The sequence below is a fragment of the Colius striatus genome, unplaced genomic scaffold, assembly GCF_028858725.1.
Source record: "Colius striatus isolate bColStr4 unplaced genomic scaffold, bColStr4.1.hap1 scaffold_110, whole genome shotgun sequence".
Lineage (NCBI taxonomy): Eukaryota > Metazoa > Chordata > Aves > Coliiformes > Coliidae > Colius > Colius striatus.
Window position 1 is genome coordinate 32,655 of NW_026908402.1, and position 19,712 is coordinate 52,366.

The 19,712-nt window shown below is 62.7% G+C and overlaps 2 protein-coding genes across 2 annotated transcripts; one reads left to right on the top strand and one right to left on the bottom strand.

Annotated features, from left to right (window-relative positions):
• Positions 1-2,741: 2,741 nt before the first annotated feature.
• PPP1R10 (protein phosphatase 1 regulatory subunit 10) lies at positions 2,742-16,652 on the bottom strand. The gene is given in 19 exon segments (XM_062019692.1): positions 2,742-2,902; positions 3,290-3,398; positions 3,843-4,037; positions 4,567-4,590; positions 4,592-4,643; positions 5,750-5,996; positions 6,792-6,929; positions 7,505-7,652; positions 8,206-8,306; positions 8,551-8,657; positions 8,837-8,939; positions 9,413-9,586; positions 10,499-10,576; positions 10,665-10,716; positions 11,005-11,140; positions 11,231-11,317; positions 11,415-11,533; positions 15,487-16,110; positions 16,560-16,652. Coding segments are annotated over 17 exon segments (1,959 nt in total). The 5' UTR covers positions 11,522-11,533; positions 15,487-16,110; positions 16,560-16,652; the 3' UTR covers positions 2,742-2,801.
• Positions 16,653-16,804: 152 nt separating this feature from the next.
• On the top strand, positions 16,805-19,050 carry LOC133629060 (small ribosomal subunit protein mS40-like; the record flags this gene model as incomplete). Its single annotated transcript, XM_062019691.1, is given in 8 exon segments — positions 16,805-16,946; positions 17,224-17,323; positions 17,414-17,475; positions 17,477-17,512; positions 17,615-17,683; positions 18,456-18,522; positions 18,613-18,672; positions 18,754-19,050. Coding segments are annotated over 8 exon segments (772 nt in total), but the record flags the coding sequence as incomplete, so codon positions are not given.
• Positions 19,051-19,712: the final 662 nt, after the last annotated feature.

Here is a 19,712-nt window from a genome sequence, read left to right on the forward strand (position 1 = left end):
ATCTCCCCCTGCACGGGGCAGTTTTGGTCCTGGGGAGCAATAACCGGCTGAATCCCCCCCCAGGGGCTTTCCATGAACAGTGGTATTTGGGCCCCCTAAGGGGGTGAATTTACCCCCCCGGGGTAACGAGCCCTGAGGGGGTCGATGTGGGAAGTGGCAGCAGCGAGTGAACCCCAACTGGGGGGGAACTGGGGGGGAACTTGTGCCCAAGTGGCTTTTTCTGCCCCAGCACTGGGGGAAGGATTTACACCCCCCAAGTCGAGGTGCAGATGCTGGGGGGGGTATTTCCACCCCCTAGGAGGGTACTTGCAGCCTGAGGGGGGTATTTCTGCCTCCCAGGGGGGATTTTGTGCCCTGGGGGGGGTTGAACCTGCCCCTCAGGGGGTATTTGTGCCCCATCCGTGCCCTGAGGGGATCAGATCTGCCCCCCAGGGAGTATTTCCACCCCGAGGGGGGGTCAGATGTGTCCCTCAGGGGTTATTTCTGCCCCTCAGTGGCCATTTCTGCCCCCCCCCGCCGAGCCTTCGCACCCTGGGGCTGGAGGAGGAGGAAGAGGAGGGAGGAGGAGCCCCGACCCCACGGGGGGAGGAGGAGGACGGGGGAGGGTCCAAACGTGCCGGAGGCCTCACAGAAGCCATAAAGCGAGAGAGAGGAAGAGGAGGATGGAGGGGGAGGCCCGGGGTGGGGGGAGGAAGGCACCGTTGTGGTCGTACCTGCGGCTGCCCCTCGGCAGGGAGAGGCGCCAGAGGCGGCCCGGCCGGCCCAGGGACACGGGGGGGGGGCGGGGGAGGGGAAAGGGGGGGTTTGGGGGTGGGGGAGGGGGGAGGTGCTGGTGCCGCGGGGGGGGTTGGGGGGTGCACACAGAGGATGGTGGGAGGAGGGGGGACTGATGCTGACCCCCCTCCCCCCAAAAACACCCCCTGTGTGTGGCCCCAGGAGCCCCCCCCAAGGAAAGAGGCGGCCGAGGGGCAGAACCGGGGCGAGGGGGAGGGGCTGGGGGGTGAAACGTGACCCCCAAAACGCCCCGGGGGGGGTTTAAGGGCGGCTTCGACCCCCCTCCGGGGCAAACTCAGTGCTGGACTTCAGCTCCCAGCGTGCCCCGGGGCTGGACTTCAGCTCCCAGCGTGCCCCGGGGCTGGACTTCAGCTCCCAGCGTGCCCCGGGGCTGGACTTCAGCTCCCAGCGTGCCCCGGGGCTGGACTTCAGCTCCTAGCGTGCCCCGGGGCTGGACTTCAGCTCCCAGCGTGCCCCGGGGCCGGCCCATCCCAGCCCCCCAGTAGCTGCCGTTTGGGGGGTGTTTTTTGGGGGGTGTTTTTTGGGGGGTGTTTAAGCTCCCACAATGCCCCGCGGCCGCCGCGGAGGGGGGAGGGGTGGGTTTTGGGGGGGGTCGATCCTCCTCTCTCTCTCTCTCTCTCTCACCCCCCGCTCACAGCCCCATGGGGGGGGCGGCGCCAGTCGGGGCCCCTCCCCCAGGGCCCGGGGGGGGGGTCGAGGGGCTGCAGGGGGGGGTGCGGCGGGTGGGGGGGCGGCTCCCCCCCCCCTCCAGCGGGGCATGAACGGCGGGGGGGGGGGCGGGGGGGGCGGCGAAGGAGCCCCCACCGGCCCCTCCCAGCCCGGCCCGGGGCCCCCCCCCCACATCCAGCCGCCTCCCCCCCCTCCCCCTCCTCCCCGCGGGGGGGGGCGCCGGGGGGGGGCCCAGCCCCCGCCCCCCCGCACTTGCCGCCGTGGCCTCGGGGGTGCTCCCCGGGGTGGCCCCGGCCGTGCTCGTTGTGGCCGCCCGGCGGGGGGGGGGCCGCCCCCCTCCTCCTCCCCCTCCGCCCCCCTCCCCCGCCGCGGCCGTTATTGGGGGGCCCCCCCCCGCTGCGGCCGCCCCCCCCCCGGCAGCGGTAGGGGCCGTCGGCGCCGTTGCGCCCCCGGGGCCGGTGGAACGGGCCCCCCCCGCCGCCGCCCCCCCGCATCCCCCCCCCGCCCCCCCCGCGCATGGGGGGGGCCCCCCCCCGCCCCCGCCCTCGTCCCAGAAATCGCGGGGAGGGGGGGGAGGGGGTGGGGGAGGGGGCCCCAACATCCTGGGGCCTCCCCCCGCCCCTCCCCCGCCCGGCATCCCCCCCCCGGGACCCCCCCCCGGGCCTGGAGGGAGCCCCCCCGGGCCCCCCCCCACCTGCGCCGCCGCCGCCGTGGGGACCTGGGGAGACAAAAGGGGGGTCAGGGGGGGAGGGGGCAGTTTGGGGGGGTCAGGGGGCAGGGGAGGCGTGGGGGGGGCTGTGGGGGGCAGTTGGGGGGTTTGGGGGCAGTTGGGGGGGGGTTTAGGGGGTCCCCGGGGGTGTGATGAGGCTTTGGGATGGTTCAGGGGATATTGGGGGGCAGTTGGGGGGCTCAAGGGGCAGTAAATGGGGGGGGGGGGGGGCTGTGAGGGAAGCTGGGGGGGGTTTGGGGGGCTGTTGTGGGGTCACAGAGCATCTGGGGGGGTCTGGGGGATAGTTGAGGGGGGCACAGGGAGCTGGGGGGTGGCTGTAGGGGTCTGTTGAGGGGGTTTTAGGGGGTCCCTGGGGGTGTGATGAGGCTTTGGGGGTTCAGGGGATATTGGGGGGCAGTTGGGGGCCTCAAGGGGCAGTAAGTGGGTGGGGGGGGGCTGTGAGGGAGCAGTTGGGGGGCTCTGGGGAGATTGGGGGGTGGTTGTGGGGGGAGTCCCAGGGGATTGGAAGGGTTTGGGGGGGCTGTGGGGGGGAGTCAGGGGATGGTTAAGGGGTCCTGGGGGGTCTCAGGGGCTCTCGGGGGTGTCAGTTTTGAGGGGAGGGGGTGACTTACCAGGCAGGGGCCCCCCCCGGGGGGAAGCGCTGCAGCCCCTTGGGGCCGGGCGGGAAGCCGTTGGCCATGGGGCCGGGGCCCAGCAGCCCGTGGGGCACTGGGGGGGGGACACAAAGAGGGGGGTCAGGTAACCCCAAGTGACCCCCACAGGCTGTCCCCAAGGCACCCCAAGTCCTCTCTGACACCTCAGGACCACCCCAGGGTGTCCTCAAGTGACCCCAACTCACCCCAGGGTGTCCCAAAGTCCCCTCTGACCCCTCAGAACCAGATGAGGGTGTCCCCAAGTGACCCCCAAAGTGTCCCCAGGTCCCCTCTGACCCCTCAGGACCACATCAGGATGTCCCTTCTGACCTCTCCAGAGCACCCCAGCCTGTCCCCAAGTGACCTCAGGGTGTCCCTAAGTGCACCCAAATCCCTTCTGACCCCTCAGGACCACCCCAGGGTGTCCCCAAGTCCCCCCAGAGCCACCCCCTGTGCCACTGACCTGGCTGAGGCCCGGCCTGGCCCTGCAGGTTCCCCAGCAAGTGTTTGATCTTCTCTGAGTAATCTGGTTGCTTCAGCAGCTCCTCGGCCTTGTGCCCACTGGGGCCTCCCTGGGGGGGCAACAACGGCTCAGGGGGGGCAACAACGGCTCAGGGGGGGCAACAACGGCTCAGGGGGGGCAACAACGGCTCAGGGGGGGCAAAATAGGGTGAAGGGGATTCCCTGTGGGGGTAAAATGGGTCAAAGGAGGCATTGGGGTCTTCCTGGGGAGGTACAAGGGCTCAGGGGGGGCACTGGGGGGGGGCAACATGGGGCAGGGAGAGCTCCTTGTAGGGGTAAAATGGGTCAAAGGGGGCACTGGGGGACCCCTGGGAGGGTGTAAAACAGGTTGGGGGGGGCAAAATGAGTCAGGGGAGGCTCCTTGGGGGGGGTAAAACAGGTCATGGGGGGCACTGGGGGGTGCTAATGGGAGGGGGCAAGCGCGAGGGGGCGTGGCCGGGGAAGGGGCGTGACCGGGGAAGGGGGCGTGGCCAGGCGGGGGAAGGGGGCGTTACCATGATGGAGCTGAGGATGTCCTGCATGTTGATTGGCGGAGCCGGCGCTGGCCCCGCCCCCGGCGGCCCTTTCCCCGCCCCCACGCTGCCCATCAGGTTGGCGAGTACCGGCGGCAGTTTGGCTCCGGCCTCCGGCGCCGCGGCCGCGCCGGGCTCCAGCCCCTCGGGGTACGGCAGCTCCTCGCCAGAGCACTCCTGCGGGGACACACGGGGCTGAGGGGTGGCCACTTGCTTCTGGGGACTGGCCACCAGACCTAGAAGGTGGCCACTTGCTTCTGGAGGTGGCTACTTGCTTCTGGGGACTGGCTACCAGACCTAGAAGGAGGCCACTTGCTTCTGAGGGATGGCTATTTGCTTTTGGGGACTGGCTACGAGATCTAGAAGGTGGCTACTTGCTTCTGGGGGGTGGCCACCAGACCTAGAGGGTGGCCACTTGCTTCTGGGGGATGGCTACTAGATCTAGAGAGTGGCCAACAGTTCTGGGAGGGCACACTGGGGTGGCCACTGGGTTTCTGAGGGTGGCCACTGGGTTCTGGGGGTGGTTACATCAAGTTCTGAGGGGTGGCTACTGATCTTAAGGGGTGGCTGCTTGCTTTTGTGGGGTGGCTGCCAGATCTAGGGGGTGGCCAGCAGTTCTGGGAGGGGTGGCCACTACTTGTTGAGGCCTGGCAACCAGTTTTTTGGGGTGGCCACTGACTTCTGGGGGTCAGGGGGGGTCACTCACCTCGTCCAAGGGGATCAGTTTGGGGCGGCAGCGGCTCGTAGGACTCGGGATCAGGCTCGTGGGGGCTGTCAGGGACACTGGGGGGGGCAGGGGGAGCAGTCAGTGGATCCCAGGGATCTGAGGGGATCCCCCCCCTCAGCCCCAGCCCAGCTGCACAGCTGAGGTCTCCCCCCTCCCCCGGGGTCTGGGCTGTGACAGCTTCAAGAAGGTGAATCCTCAGGGATCCCAAGAGATCTGGGACTCAAAAGCCTCCTCCCTTTATCTCTGGATCCTCAAGGATCCCAGGAGATCTAGCATCCAAAACTCCTTCTCCTTGTCTGTTGATCCTTGGAGACCTCAGGGGATCTGGGACCCCAAAACTCCTTCCCTTCAGCTCTGGATCCTCAGGGACCTTACACTCCAAAACCTTCCCCTCAGCCCTAGATCCTTGGGGATCCCAGGGGCTCTGGCACCCAAATCCCTCTGCCTTGGTTGGTGTGTGGTGGATCCCTGGAGCTCCTCTGACCTCTCCTTGGACAGGAAGAGCTCCTGCAGGATGCCCTTCTCATGGGAGATTTGGCACCTTAAACCTTCCCCTCAACAGCAGATCCTTGGAGATCCCAGGGGATCTGGCACCCAAACCCCTGCCCCTGTCTGTGGTGGATCCCTGTGGATCTCCTGACCTCTCCTTGGACAGGAAGAGCTCCTGCAGGATGCCCTTCTCCTGTGGGATCTGGTCCCCAAACCCCCTCCCCCTGTCTGTGGTGGATCCCTGGGGATCTGCTGACCTCTCCTTGGACAGGAACAGCTCCTGCAGGATGCCCTTCTCCTGTGGGATCTGATCCCCAAACCCCCTCCCCCTGTCTGTGGTGGATCCCTGTGGATCTCCTGACCTCTCCTTGGACAGGAAGAGCTCCTGCAGGATGCCCTTCTCCTGTGGGATCTGGTCCCCAAACCCCCTCCCCTTGTCTGTGGTGGATCCCTGGGGATCTGCTGACCTCTCCTTGGACAGGAACAGCTCCTGCAGGATGCCCTTCTCCTGTGGGATCTGATCCCCAAACCCCCTCCCTGTCTGTGGTGGATCCCTGGGGATCTGCTGACCTCTCCTTGGACAGGAACAGCTCCTGCAGGATGCCCTTCTCCTGTGGGATCTGGTCCCCAAACCCCCTCCCTGTCTGTGGTGGATCCCTGGGGATCTGCTGACCTCTCCTTGGACAGGAACAGCTCCTGCAGGATGCCCTTCTCCCTCTCAGCCTGGGTGAAGCGCTCGTGGCTGCCGCTGCCGGGCAGGACGAGGGGAGGGGGCAGCTCCAGGGGCCGGGGGCAGCTCCAGGGCACTTTCTCCTCCATGGTGTCGTGGCTCAGGCGCCGCGCCGTCTCGAACGCCACGCGGTCCATCAGCAGCTCCCGCTTGGCGGCCTCCCCAAAGTCCTTGATCTTGTTCACGTTCACTGGGGGGGCAAAGGGGGTGTTGGGGGGGCTCAGAGCAAGGGGAGGGCCCCAGAAGCAAAAGGGGGGACCCCAAATACAGCTTCTGCTTGTTCATGTTCACAGGGGGGGAAAAAGGGGGTGTTTGGGGGGCTCAGAGTAAAGAGGGGGCTCCAAATGCAAAGGGAGGGTGCTCCAAAGGCAGTTCCCGCTTGTTCACATTCACTGGGGGGGCAAAGGGGGTGTTTGGGGGGGCTCAGAGCAAGGACAGGGCTCCAGAAGCAAAAAGGGGGGGCTCCAGATACAGCTCCCACTTGTTCACATTCACTGGGGGGGAAAGGGGGTGTTTGGGGGGGCTCAGAGCAAGGGGAGGGCTCCAGAAGCAAGAGGGGGGACCCCAAATACAGCTCCTGCTTGTTGATGTTCACTGGGGGGGGGGCGGCAAAGGGGGTGTTTGGGGGGACTCAGAGCAAAGGGTGGGGGCTCCAGAAGCAAAAGGGGGGGCCCCAAGAAACAAAAGGAGAAGAGTCAAGGGGAAAGGGGAGGCACAGGGGAGAAAAGGAGAGGATCAGGAAGGAAAGGGGGGCACGGGGGAGGGACAAGGGGGGCACGGGGGAGGGACAAGGGGGGCACGGGGGAGGGACAAGGGGGGCACGGGGGAGGGACAAGGGGGGCACGGGGGAGGGACAAGGGGGGGGTCAGGAGGAAAAGGGGGGCAGAGGGAGCTGAGGAGACACGTGGGAGGAGGCAGGAAGAGGGGAAGGGGCTGGGAGCAGAGGGGGGAGCCCCAGGGGGTGTGAGGGGGCAGCGGGGCTGACCTCGCTCCGTCTCGTCCAGCTCGAAGTAGAAGAACTGGCGCAGGCGGCTCTCCTCGGGCCAGCTCACCGTCTTCTTCTTGCGGCCCCTGCGCCCCGCCTCAGGGGGCTGCTCCCCGCCACGGCCCTCCTCGGAGGCACCTGCAGGGCCAGGCCATCGGGGGGGGTCACACCGACCCCCTCCCCCAAAAACAACCCCCCAGAAACGAGCCCCAGGCCCCCCAAAGCAACGGCCACCGAAGCCGGGGCACCGGGCGGTCAGCGGCCCCCAAAACAGCCCCAAAGGGTCTGGGTGAAGCACAGAAAGCTCCAAAGTGACCCAAAAAGGGCACCAAATGACCTCAAAAGGGCTCCCAAAGTGACCCCAAAAAGGGCTCCCAAAGTGACCCCAAATGGCCCCAAAAAGGCACCAAAGTGGCCCCAAAAAGGCACTCAACTGTACCCCAACAATCATCACAGTGGTCCAAAAGCCCCTCAAGTGTCCCCCAAGTGACCCCCCCAAGACCCCCAAATGACCCCCAAAGCCCCTCAAATGACCCCTAAGGGCCTCCAAGGACCCCTAAGGGCCCTCCAAAGCCCCTCAAGTGACCCCCAAAATCCCCAAAGGTCCCCCAAAACCCCCAAGTGACCCCCCCCAAAAGCCCAAGGGACCCCCCAAAAGCCCAAGGGACCCCCCAAAAGCCCAAGGGACCCCCCAAAGCCCCTGCAGCACTCACAGGCGTCGCTGGGCTCCAGCACCTCGACGGGGGGCACGGGGGTGCCGGGCCGCTCGCTCTCGGGGGGCTCCGAGGCGGCCGCGGGCTCCGGGGACGAGGCCTTGGGGCAGCCGGGCTCGGGGGCGGCTTTGCCCTCGAAGGGACTGGGCTGGGGAGGGGGAAAAGGGGCTTAGGGGGGGCTGAGGGGGATTTGGGGGAGTTTTGGGGGGTTTAGGGGGGATTTGGGGAGGTTTAGAGAGGTTTGGGGGGATTTGGGGAGGTTTGAAGGGAGTTTGGGGGGGTTTAGGGGGGATTTGGGGGAGACTTTTGGAGGCTGAGGAGGTTTTTGGGGGGATCTGGGGAGGGTTGGGGAGGATTTGGGGGGATTTGGGGGGAGACTTGAGGAGTTTTGGGGGGTTTAGGGGGGATTTTGGGAGGTTGAGGAGGTTTTTGGGGGATTTGGGGAGGTTTGAGGTGGGTTTGGGGGGATTTAGGGGCGATGGGAGGGATTTGGGGAGGTTTAGGAAGGATTTGGGGAGGTTTAGGAAGGATTTGGGGAAGATCTGGAGAGTTTTGGGGGAGTTTAGGGAGGATTTTGGGGGAGTTGAGGGAGGATTTTGGGGGGGTTGAGGGAGGATTTTGGGGGGGTTGAGGGAGGATTTTGGGGGGGTTGAGGGAGGATTTTGGGGGGGTTGAGGGAGGATTTTGGGGGTGTTTCTCACCTTTGTGGCCGTGGGGGACAGAAGTTTCTTCTTCTTCTTGATCTTGATGCCAGGCACAGGAGCAGAGTTGAGGGCGTCCAGGAAGCCCAACCCCTCCATGGCTGGGGGAAAAGGGGGGGGGAGTCACCCCAAAAATGTCCCACATGGCCCCAAAAGCTCCCCCAAGGGTCCCTAAAAGCCCCCCCAAGGACTCCAGTGACACCCAAACTCCCTTCAACTGTCCTTAAAGGTCTCTGGGTGTCCCCAAAGAAGCCTGAAAAGCCCCCACGAGTGTCTCAGAGGCCCCCCAAAGCCCCCCCAAGTGACCCAGAGGCCCCCCAAAGCCCCCCAGAGCCCCCAACTCACGCTGGGGGGGGATGATCTTGACTTTGATCTCCTTGTTGGCGTTGGGGGCCGTGTTCAGGGGTTTGTATTTCTTCTCAGCCACAGGGGTGTCCCCAGGCAGGGACACGCTGGGGGGAGGCAAAAGAGGAGTCAAGCACCCCAAAAACAGACCCTGCACCCCCAAAACAGACCCTGAGCACCCCAAACGGGGCACAGGGCCCCCAAAACCTACCCTGAGACCCCCAAAAGTGGGCCCCAGCCCCCCAAAAGTGTCTCTGGGACCCCCAGGAGCAGCCCAGCCGCTCACCTCTGTCTCTTGATGGGCACAGGTTTCAGGTTGTACTTGTCTCCGGGTGCAGCCGAGCTCGTTTTCTTGATGGGCGCTAACGAGGGGGTCTCCAGCTCCAGCCCTGCGGGGGAAAGGGGTCAGAGAACCCCCTGGGACCCCCCTAAACCCCTAGGGAGCCCCCCAAAACTCCTTGGGGACCCCCCCAAACCCCCTGAGGACCTCCTAAATTGTCTCTATGGACCCTCTCCAAACTGTCCCTGTCCCCAAACTCCTTGGGGACCCCCCAAACTCCTGGAGACTCCCCCAGTCCACCCCAAACCCCCTGGGGACACCCCAAATTATCCCTGCAGACCCCCCCCAAATCATCCCTGTCCCCAAATCCCCCCCAGCTCTGCCCCCAAACCCCTGGGAACTCCCACAACCCCTCTGGAGAGCTCTCAAAACCCCCCAGGGACCCCCCTAACCCCCTCCAAGGGACCCTCCCAAATCATCCCTGTCCCCAGATCCCCGCAGCTCTACCCCCAAACTGCCCCCTAAGCCCCCCAGGGACCCCCCAAAGCCCCCCAGGGCCCCCCCAAAGCCTCCCAGGGGTACCTGTGGAGCGGAACTTGGCGTGGCTGGGGGCCGTGGTGCGCAGGGACTTGGGCTTCTCCCGCTTCTTCTCGGGGGGCTCCTCGGGCCCAGGGGGGGCTTTGGCCTCGGGGGGCTTCTCAGGCCCCGGCGGGGGCTTGGCCTTGGGCTCCTCCCGCCGCCGCTTCCGGTCCCGCTCTGGGGAGGGGGATGGTGAGGGGGGCTTGGGGGGGTTTGGGGGGCAGAGATGGGCTGGGGGGGATGGTGAGGGGGGCTTGGGGGGGTTTGGGGGGCAGAGATGGGCTGGGGGGGACGGTGGAGGGGGCTTGGGGGGGTTTGGGGGGCAGATATAGGGGGGGAAAGATGGGGGGTCTGGGGGGCAGAGCTGGGGGGGTCTGGGAGCAAAACTGGGGGGATCAAGGGGGGTATTTGGGCAGAGCTGGGGGGAGTCTGGGGGCAAAATCAGGGAGGATTGGGGCAGAGCTGGGGGGGCATCAGGGCTCTGGGGAGGTCAGGGGGGGCTCTGGGGAGGTCAGGGGGGGCTCTGGGGAGGTCAGGGGGGGCTCTGGGGAGGTCAGGGGGGGCTCTGGGGAGGTCAGGGGGGTCTCAGGGCGTCAGGGGGGGTCTCAGGGCGTCAGGGGGGGTCTCAGGGCGTCAGGGGGGGTCTCAGGGCGTCAGGGGGGGTCTCAGGGCGTCAGGGGGGGCTCTGGGGAGGTCAGGGGGGGTCTCAGGGCGTCAGGGGGGGCTCTGGGGAGGTCAGGGGGGGTCTCAGGGCGTCGGGGGGGGCTCAGGGCGTCAGGGGGGGCTCTGGGGAGGTCGGGGGGGGCTCTGGGGAGGTCGGGGGGGGCTCAGGGCGTCGGGGGGGGCTCAGGGCGTCGGGGGGGGCTCAGGGCGTCGGGGGGGGGCTCAGGGCGTCAGGGGGGGCTCAGGGCGTCGGGGGGGGCTCAGGGCGTCAGGGGGGGGCTCAGGGCGTCAGGGGGGGGCTCAGGGCGTCAGGGGGGGGCTCAGGGCGTCAGGGGGGGGCTCAGGGCGTCAGGGGGGGCTCTGGGGAGGCCAGGGGGGGCTCTGGGGAGGCCAGGGGGGGCTCTGGGGAGGCCAGGGGGGTCTCACCAGCGGGCTGGGCGCTGCTCTGGGAGCGGATGACGCCCATCCAGTCACTGACCAGGATGGAGGCGAGGCGGCGCAGCTCTGCGGGGAGCAAAGGGTTAAAGGGGGTGTTGGGGGGCAGATCTGAGGGGGGGGACACACATGGGGGGTCGTGGGGGCTGAGTCTCACCTTCATCATCGCTGGATTTGCTGAGCTGCTTCACCAGCTTGGCTGTGTTGTTCTGCAGGGAGAGGGGAGGGAGAAAAGTCACCTCAGGGGGGCAAAACCACCCTAATGGGACCCAAAAACCACCCAGGGGGACCCAAAAGTTGCTCAAGACAACCAAAAGCCCCTCAGAGGAACCCAAAAGACACCCAGGGAGACAAAGACCATCTTTGGGGACCCAAAAGCCCCTCAAAAGGAGACAAAAGCCACCCAGGGGGACCCAAAAGCCACTAAAGAGAGACAAAAGCCCCCCCAGGGAGTCCCCAGAGGCCTGCTGGGGGTGGGCAGAAGCCCCCCAGCCGACCTGTTTGAGGTGGTCCACGGTGAGGGGCAGGTGCTGCAGCGTGAGCAGCAGCTGCTGCAGGAAGGGCACGTTGTTGGAGGCCTTGGAGCTGGTGAGCCACGTGTTGAGCAGCTTGTACCCCCCAATCCTGATGAACCTGGGAGGGGAAGAGGCATCAGAAGGGTGGGGGGTCCCCTAAATCATGCTCCATTCACCCCCTCTGGAGCTGTTCTGCCCCCTCTCTTACTTGGCCAGGATGTCAGGGGCCCGTGTCTGCAGCAGGATGTTCAGGTAGATGCAGCGACTCACCATCTTCTGCGAGTCCTTCATTAAGCTAATTAACAAGCACAGGGGCAGACAGCCCTGGGGTGAGGTGGGGGGATGCTCTAGGGGGTGTGGGGGGGATTTTAAGGTGGGGTGCAAGGACTTACTTGAAGATTTTGGAGATGCCTTCCATGGTTTTGACCTCCCCATCTCGGCCCAGGAAACAGTCCAGGCCCTTCAGGAGCTCCTTGGGGTCGATGGGGCCCGAGCCCATGGCAGAAACACCCTGAGGGGGGAAGAACAGAGGAGGGAGGGGGGGGTTAGAGCAGCCTCTCAACCCCTGTGCACCCCCAAAACGTCCCCCATCACCTCCCCACCCCCTCCTTGTCCTGCCCTTGCAGAGGGGAACAACCAGTGTGGGCAGCCAGGGATGGTCTGGGCAGGGAAAGGGGGGACTGGGGTCAAAATGAAGAGAATCAGTCCCAAAATGAGGAGAATCAGCCTCAAATGAGGAGGACTGTACCCAAAATGAGGAGAATCAGCCCCAAAATGAGGAGAATCAGCCCCAAAATGAGGAGAATCAGCCCCAAAATGAGGAGAATCAGCCCCAAAATGAGGAGAATCAGCCCCAAATGAGGAGAATCAGCCCCAAATGAGGAGAATCAGCCCCAAATGAGGAGAATCAGCCCCAAAATGAGGAGAATCAGCCCCAAATGAGGAGGATTGGCCCCAAAATGAGAGTAAGTCAGTCCAATAAGAGAATCCACCCCCAAAAAGGGGGGAGCAAAGCCTAAAGGAGAGAAAAAGGGCCCAAAAAGGGAAGAATTGATCCTAAAACAAAAGAACTGACCCCCAAAACGAGAGAAGTGATGCCAAAAATGGGGAGAATCAGCCCTAAAAGTGAGGAAATGAGCCCCAAAAGACAAGAATCATCCTTAAAAGAGAAGAACTGGCCCCAAAATGGGGAGAACTGACATTAAAAGACACAAATCAACCCCCAAAAGGGGCAGAAACGACCCCAAACTGCCCCTGGGGGAGGGGCCAAGTGCTCCCCCAGTTTAATTAAGGTCTAATTAAGCAGCACTTAATGACAGCAGCAGTGGGAAGGGACACACACACACAAGATCTGGGGGTATCACAACCCCCCCCACCCCCACCTGCAATTAAAGCCACTAACGAAGCCACGCTGTGACTAATCACCAGCTGACTAATTAGCAAGGTATTAATTAGCAAAGTCATCATTAAAGCCACTTAATCACAGCCCATCCCCCCCCCCAACTGACCTGGATCCCAGGGAGGGGGATTTCAGCCTCCTGACCTCACCCACCCTCCTTAGAGCTAATTAGAGCCTCGTCAGGCTTAATTACACTAATGAAGGGGGAAGGACAAGGTGGGGGAGGGGGGAAACAGCCCCAAAACGGCACCAATTTGGGGGGAGGGGGTGAAACCCCCCCCAACCAGCACTTTTGGGGGGATGGGGTAACACCCCCCTTTTCTCATTAAACACAAACTTAATGAGGCTTAATTAAGTCCCCCACGTTAATTAAAGGATATAGGTCATGGAGATGCCCCTCCCCCACCTTTTTTGGGGGGTCAGGTATCAGCCCCCCCCTACAAAGACACAAGAGCAAGTTAAATCCAGTACAACCCCCCCAAAAACACACAACTAAGGGAGAAACAACTAATTAACATTAATTAATGACCCCCCCAAGTGCTGGGGGAGGGGGCTCATGGGGTTGGGGGGAATCACACAAGCAACCACTGATCAAACCCCTCTCCAAAGGTGGGGTCAAACAGCCCAACCCCCCCCAGGGGGGTAAAAGGGGGTGGGGGGACCCCAAAACACCCCCCAGACCCCTTCTCAAAGGAAAGAATCATTTTGGGAGGGGGGTGGGAACAAATCCCCCCCCTCCAATGAACAAACAAGGGAGGGGGTTGGTCTGGTGTGGCTCAACCACAGGCCAAGGCCTCACCCCCCACCCCAAAACCACTTCTGGGGGGGCAGAACCCCCACTTTTAGCGAGAGGGGGCACAACAAGCAGCCCCCTCCCCAGTTAAAGAGAGAAATGCTCCCACTGGGCTTCAGTGTGGGGGAGGGAGGGACAAAATCCATCCCCAAACAAAACCATTTTCACCCCAAGCTTTGGATCTGGGGCCTGATTTTGTGCTGCCCCCCCAACCTTAAATTTGGGGGGGAAAGGAGGAAATTGAAGGGTGGGGATTAAATTAAGGGGGGGGGGATTAAAGGGAGGAGAATAAACCCCCCCAAGCACCAAGCAGCTGCCCCTTCCCAGCACAGCCTCTGTGTACAAATAGGTTAAACAACCCAAACCAGCCCAAAATGGGATGGGGGGGGATTTGGGGGATTTTTTGAGGGAGGGGGGAAGATTTTGATTTGTCAAAGACCCCCAAAACCAGCTGGAAATGAAATGGGGGGGGGAAACCCCCCAGCAAAGGGTGTTTGGGGACCCTCAGCCCTGCCTGTGGCTCAAATGGCTCAAACTCAACCCGGCCAGGCGGTTGTTTTTTGGGGGGGTTGCCTAAAAAAAGGCCCAAAATGGGTAAAAAAGAGCTTGAGGTGCCCCTCCCCCGTTAAAAAAGGGGGTTTGGGAGGGGGGGAAGGGGTTGGAAGCCAGTGGGAACGTTTCTCCTGCCACCATCAACACGAGGACAAAGTGGGGAGGGGGGGGTTGGTCAACCCCCACCCCCAAAAACAGCCCAAAAACAGCCAAAGGGAAAGGGGGGGGGGAGAGAAAAAAGAAGAAGGGGGGTGGGATTAATGCGGGGGGCGGGGGGGGGAAGGGGGGTTTAAGGAGGGGGAGGGAAGGGGATTCCATGGCACAACCTGCAGCGGCCCGCAGGGTCCTACTCTGCACAGCACCCGGGTCCTGCGGACGAGAGGCAGGGGGGGTGGGGGATGGTTAGAGCAAAGGGGGGGGGAGAGAGGGGGGGGAGGGTAAATTAGAGGGTGGGGGGGACATAAGGGAAGCCCCCCCCGGGGCTGGTGTGGCGGTGGGAGGGGTTTGAGGCCGGTTGCATCAGCCGCTGGGCTCAGGCGCCATTTTAGAGCTTGAGAAAGGGGAGGGGGGGGGGTGGAAAAGAATGGGGGGGAGGTTTTGGGGGGTGGGGAGGGGGGTTTGAAGGTGGGGGGGGGACATAGAGACATAAATATATAAATATAACGACCCACACCACCACCAAACCCAACCCCCCCCCCCCAGACACCGGCCCCGCGCCGCCACCGCCTTGGAAACGCCGCACGTGGGGATTGGGGGGGTGGAAAAAAGGGGGTGAAGGGGGGCTTGGGACCCCCCCCTTAAATCAAAAGGGTCTCAATGGCCCCCCCCCCGGCTGTAACAATCATCTGGAAGAGAAAAAACAAAGGGGGAGAGGAGGAGGGAAAGGAGTTAAAGAGACAAAGAGCGAGGCCAGCGCCATGTTGGCCCCGGGAGCTTCCCGAGCCGCCGGGTTTGGGGGGGGGGGAAGGATTTGGGGCTGATTTTTGGAGGATGGGGGGGTTCAGCCCGAGCCTGTCGGCTCGTTTCACCCAGAAACCACCGAAACCACCCGATTGGAAGGGTTTTCAAAGCTAAAACCTGCCTGGTTTATTGCTACGGCCGCGACCCCTCCCCGGGAACAAACAACCCCCCACCCTCCCCTCCTCCAGCCCAGCTCCAGCCCCCCGGCCCAACCCGCCCCCTCCCCCCGTTTCTCAGCGCAACAATCCCAAAATGGCACCTAAAAAATAAAAAAATAGCAATATAAATCATTTCTTTGCAACATCCAACGTCCCCCCCCCAAAAAAACCAGCCCCCCCCAGCCCTTCCCCAGCCTCTCCAGGCGCTCAGTCCCTCTCCTCACACCTTTAAGCACATTCCGACCACCCTCAACCTTAAAAAAGCCCATTTTGGGGGGTTTTGGGGTGTTGTTTTTTCCCTAAGGGTGGGAACACGACCCCCCCCCTCCCCAAATTCCTTTTACCGACCCCAAGCCCCCCTCCCCCGAAAGCCGAGCTCGTCACCACCTTCGTCCTCCTCAAGCACACAGTTGGGGCTCTTCCTCCCTCTCTCTCATTTTGGGGCCAAAAAAGCAACTTTTGGGGGGGTCTTTGGTTGTATTTTTGTCGTTGGGGAGGGAGAGGGGAGAGGGGAGGAAAGGAAAAAGGTTTGGGGAAGGGTGGGGGGTGGAAAAAAAGGGGGGAGGGGGAAGAATTGAGCTGGGTTGAAATTCAACACTTACTATCCAACAATATTTTCTCGCCGAGGGCTTCACCGATTGGATTTGGCATTTCAGAGCGAAAAAAGAGCTTTTTTGGTCATGGTTTGGAGCGAAAAAAAAAGGTAAGTTTCGGATTTAAGCTCTAAAAGGTGCTTTTGGAAGGGGTTTTTGGTCGCTTTTTGCTGCCTAAAGGGGTTTTTGCTCTCAAGCTAAACGCAGGTTGAAAAAAAAATCGTCCTAAAGGGAAAAAATGTTTAAAAGCAAAAAAAAAAAGCGTTTTTTCTACCTTTGTTGGTGGTTTTAAAGGGGATAAAGGGGAGGAAGAAGAGGGAGAACGTTTGGGGTTAAAGGTTCCTTCGGGTTTGCAACGGCTCCTGAAGGACGGTCCAAAGGCGCTGGCGGCTCTTCCAGATCCTTCCCCTTGGCTTTTTTGGGGGGGTTTTTTTGGTCTGTTTTGTTTGTTTTTGGGGGGGTTTGGGTTGAGTTTTTGTTGTGGGTAATGGTATATATATATATATGTTTGTATTTTGTTTGTTTTGTTTTTGTTTTGTTTGCTTTGTTGCTTTTTTTGTTGCGGTGTGTTTGTTTTGGTGGTTGTTCTCGTGGCAAAGGCGACGGCGTTTTCCTCTCCAGAGCAACCAAAACCTGGAGCGGGGTGAGGGGAAGGCGAGGGGGGGGAAAGGGAAGGTGGGAGAGGGGGAACAAAAAAGGTTGGGGGGGGCACATTAAATAACGAACAAAACAGAAAAAAAAACAAAAAAAAAACACAATAAGAAGTAAAAATTAGAAGAAGAAAAAAGACACGAAATAATTAGACCTCGTTTATCCCCGGTGAGGGAAAGGGGGGAGGGAGCGGGGAGAGGGCGAGTGGAAAAACACCCGAAGGAAAATGGCGGGGGGGGGGGGGGGGGGGGCGGGTTTTCGCCTCAGCGCTGAGGGGGAAAATCCGGGATAAAAGCGCGGCCGCCCCCAGATGGGTCGGGGAAGGTGTGGGGGGGTAAATAAGACCCCTCAGAGGGGTAATAAAAAGCGGGGGACCCCCCTCCGCCGCCCCCCTTCGCCGCCTCTCCCCCGCGCCGCAGCTCTTTACTCACCTCCACCAGCCCTCAGAATGGCGGCGGGCGCGGCGCGGGACGCGCCTTTTATACCCCGCTGCCCCGTGACGTCAGCGCCACTAGCTCCGCGCATGCGCGTTGGTGACACCGGCCGCACCCCTCCCCCGAGGCGCGTGTGGCGCAGTTTTAATTGGCGCGGCGCTCACTGCGCATGCGCCCGTACGGCAAGATGGCGGCGCCCTGCTGCGCCTGCGCCGTACGGCAAGATGGCGGCTGACCGCGTGGCCGCGGGGAGGGGGCTGTGGGAGGAAGGGGAGGGGGCTGCCCCGTGCGCGAGCGGCCGGGATGGCGCTGGCCAGGGGGATGGCGCTGCTGAGGGCGGCGAGCGGCGGCCTGAAGGGCCCCGCGTGGCTGCTGTGGGCTCGGGTGAGGCGGCACGGAGCTGTGGGGGAGGGGGGGGATTTGGGGAGGGGGCGGCGGATGGGCGCTGCTGACGTCACAGGGTGGTGATTTGGGGGATGTGACGTCACCGACACCCCCTGGGCGGGTTTAATTGGGTGGGGGGGGGAGGTGATGTCATTGGGAGGTGTTTGGGGGTTAATTGGGGAGGGGGTGTGCTTGTGACGTCACGGTGGGGTATTTGGGGTCGCTGTGACGTCACGGGGGCTCGGTCGGGGTCTCGACGTCACACCCCCCCCCCCAGGATCCCCCCCGGTTCTGCAGCACTGAAGCACCCCCCAGCCCACCCCCCACCCCCCCGTCCCCCTACCAGGAGCAGCCCTGGGAGTACCTGGAGAGCGAAGGTAAGGAGGGGAGGGGGGCGCGGGGGGGGATTTGGGGAGGGGGTTGAGGAAGGTCTGACCCCCCCCCCCCCCACCTTTACCTCCCCCCAGAGTACCGGGCTGCGTACGGCGACCGTCCCGTGTGGTTTGGCTACCGGCGCAACCACAAAGGAGCCGTCCCCCCCGCAGCGCACGCGCCGCTCCTGCCTGGTGAGGGGCTCGGGGGGCTCTGGGGGGGGGCTGCGGCGTGGGGAGGGGGCTGAGGGAAACCCCCCTCACCCCCTTCCTCCGCCCTTGTGCCCCCCGTTGCAGCGCAAGGGCAAGCGGGTGGGCAACCCCTGTCCCATCTGCCGCGACCGGCACCTGCGCCTGGACTTCAGGGTACGTGCGGGGTTTGGGGAGGGGGCTGCTCCCCTCGCCCTTTCTGGCTTTTCCTTCCCCTTTTTCCTTCTCCTTTTCCCCTTTTCTTACCCCCTTTTCCCTTCTTCCTCTTCCTGTTTCCTTCTTCCTTCCCCATCTTCCTCCATATTTTCCTTTTCCTCTCCCTATTTCCCTCTTCCTTGCCCCTCTTCTTCCCTCTGTTCTTCCTTCTTCCTCCCACCATTTCCCCCTTCTCCCTCTCCCAATTAACCCCCTTCCTACCCCCTTTTCCCCCTCTTCCTCCCCCATTTCCCTCTTCCTTCCCCCTCTTCCTCCATCTCTTCCCTCCTTTTCCTCCATTTCCCTCTTCCTTGCCCCTCTTCTTCCCTCTCATCTTCCTTCTTCCTCCCCCCATTTCCCCCTCTTCTTCCTCCCCCAATTAACCCTTTTCCTCCCCCCTTTTCCCCCTCTTCCTCCCCCATTTCCTTCTTCCCCCTCTCCCTCCATCTCTTCCCTCCTCTTCCTCCCCCCATTTCCCTTTTCCTCCCCCTCTTTCCCCTCCTCCTCCTCCCATTTCCCCCTCCTCTTCCTCCCCCAATTAATCCTTTTCCTCCCCCCTTTTCCCTCTCTTCCTCCCCATTTCCTTCTTCCCTCTCTTCCTCTATCTCTTCCCTCCTCTGAGATCCCTTCCTCCTCCTCTTCCTCCCCCCATTTCCCTTTTCCTCCCCCTCTTTCCCCTCCTCCTCTCCCCATTTCCCCCTCCTCTTCCTCCCCTCCGTTTCCCTCTCCCCAGAACGTGAAGCTCCTGGACCAGTTCATCTGCCCCCACACCGGCACCATCTTGCACCCCACGCACACGGGTGAGCTGGGGAGGGGGCTCTGTGCCCACCCTGGGGGGAGGGTCCGTGGGGGTCACCCCTCACCCCCCTTTAACCCTTTCCTCCCCTCAGGGGTCTGCATGAAGCAGCACAAGCTCCTGACCAAAGCCATTTCCCAGGCGCAGGAGCGCGGTGAGGATGAGGAGGGGGCTTTGGGGGGGACGGGGGGCAGCACCCTGGGGCGCCCCCCTCTCCTCACCACGTCCCCCTCAGGTCTGCTGTGGCTGCACACCCCCTACGTGCCGGCCCCCAGGGAGGACTTCTCCAACAGCCACGCTGCCGTCAGCAGGACGCCTCCCCCAGCCCCGGCCCTGCTGCCGGGGGGCTTCTGGTACCCCTGGTACGAGCGGCACAGCCCCCCGGCCGCCGCCATCGCCCGCGCCAGGCGCCTCTACAGGGGCTTCCTCAAGGAGGAGGAGGAGGAAGGTCCACGGGCTGTGGGGACGGCCCCTGGGACCCCCCCGACCCCGGCCTGGAGCAGAGGGGGAATAAAGTGTTGGAGAGGAAAAGGTGTGGGGGTTTTGGGGGGGGGGGAATGGGGGGTTGGGGGGGTTCTGAGGGGAAAAGTGGGGTTTGGGGGGAAAAGTGAGGTTTGGGGGGATCTGAGGGGAAAAGGAGTGTTTGGGGGAAAAAGAGGGGTTTGAGGGGAATTGTGAGGGGAAAAGTGGGGTTTGGGGGGGAAAAGTGAGGTTTGGGGAGAGTTCTGAGGGGAAAAGGGGGATTTTGGTGGAAAAAAGTGGGGTTTGAGGGGAGTTCTGAGGGGAAAAGTGGGGTTTGGGGGGCATCTGAGGGGAAAAGGGGGTTTGGGGGCAAAAAGTGGGGTTTGAGGGGAGTTTAGAGGAGAAAAGTGGGTTTTGGGGATGAAGTTTTGAGGGGGAAAAAGGAGTTTTGGGGGAGTTTTTTTGGGGGAAATCGGGGGTTTAGGCAAAAAAGGGTGAGTTCTGAGGGGAGAAGTGGGGTTTTAGGGGCAGTTTTGCTGGAAAAAGGGATTTGGGTAGATTTCTAAGGGGGGGAGTAACGTGGGGATTTGGCAGACTGAGGGAAAGGGGTTTAGAGTAGTTTTGAGGGGGAAAATGGAGTTTTAAGTGGAGTTCTGAGGGAAGAAAGGGAGTTTGACTTTCAAGAGAAAAAGTGGGGTTAGATGGACTTTTGAGGGAAAAGGTGGTTGGGTA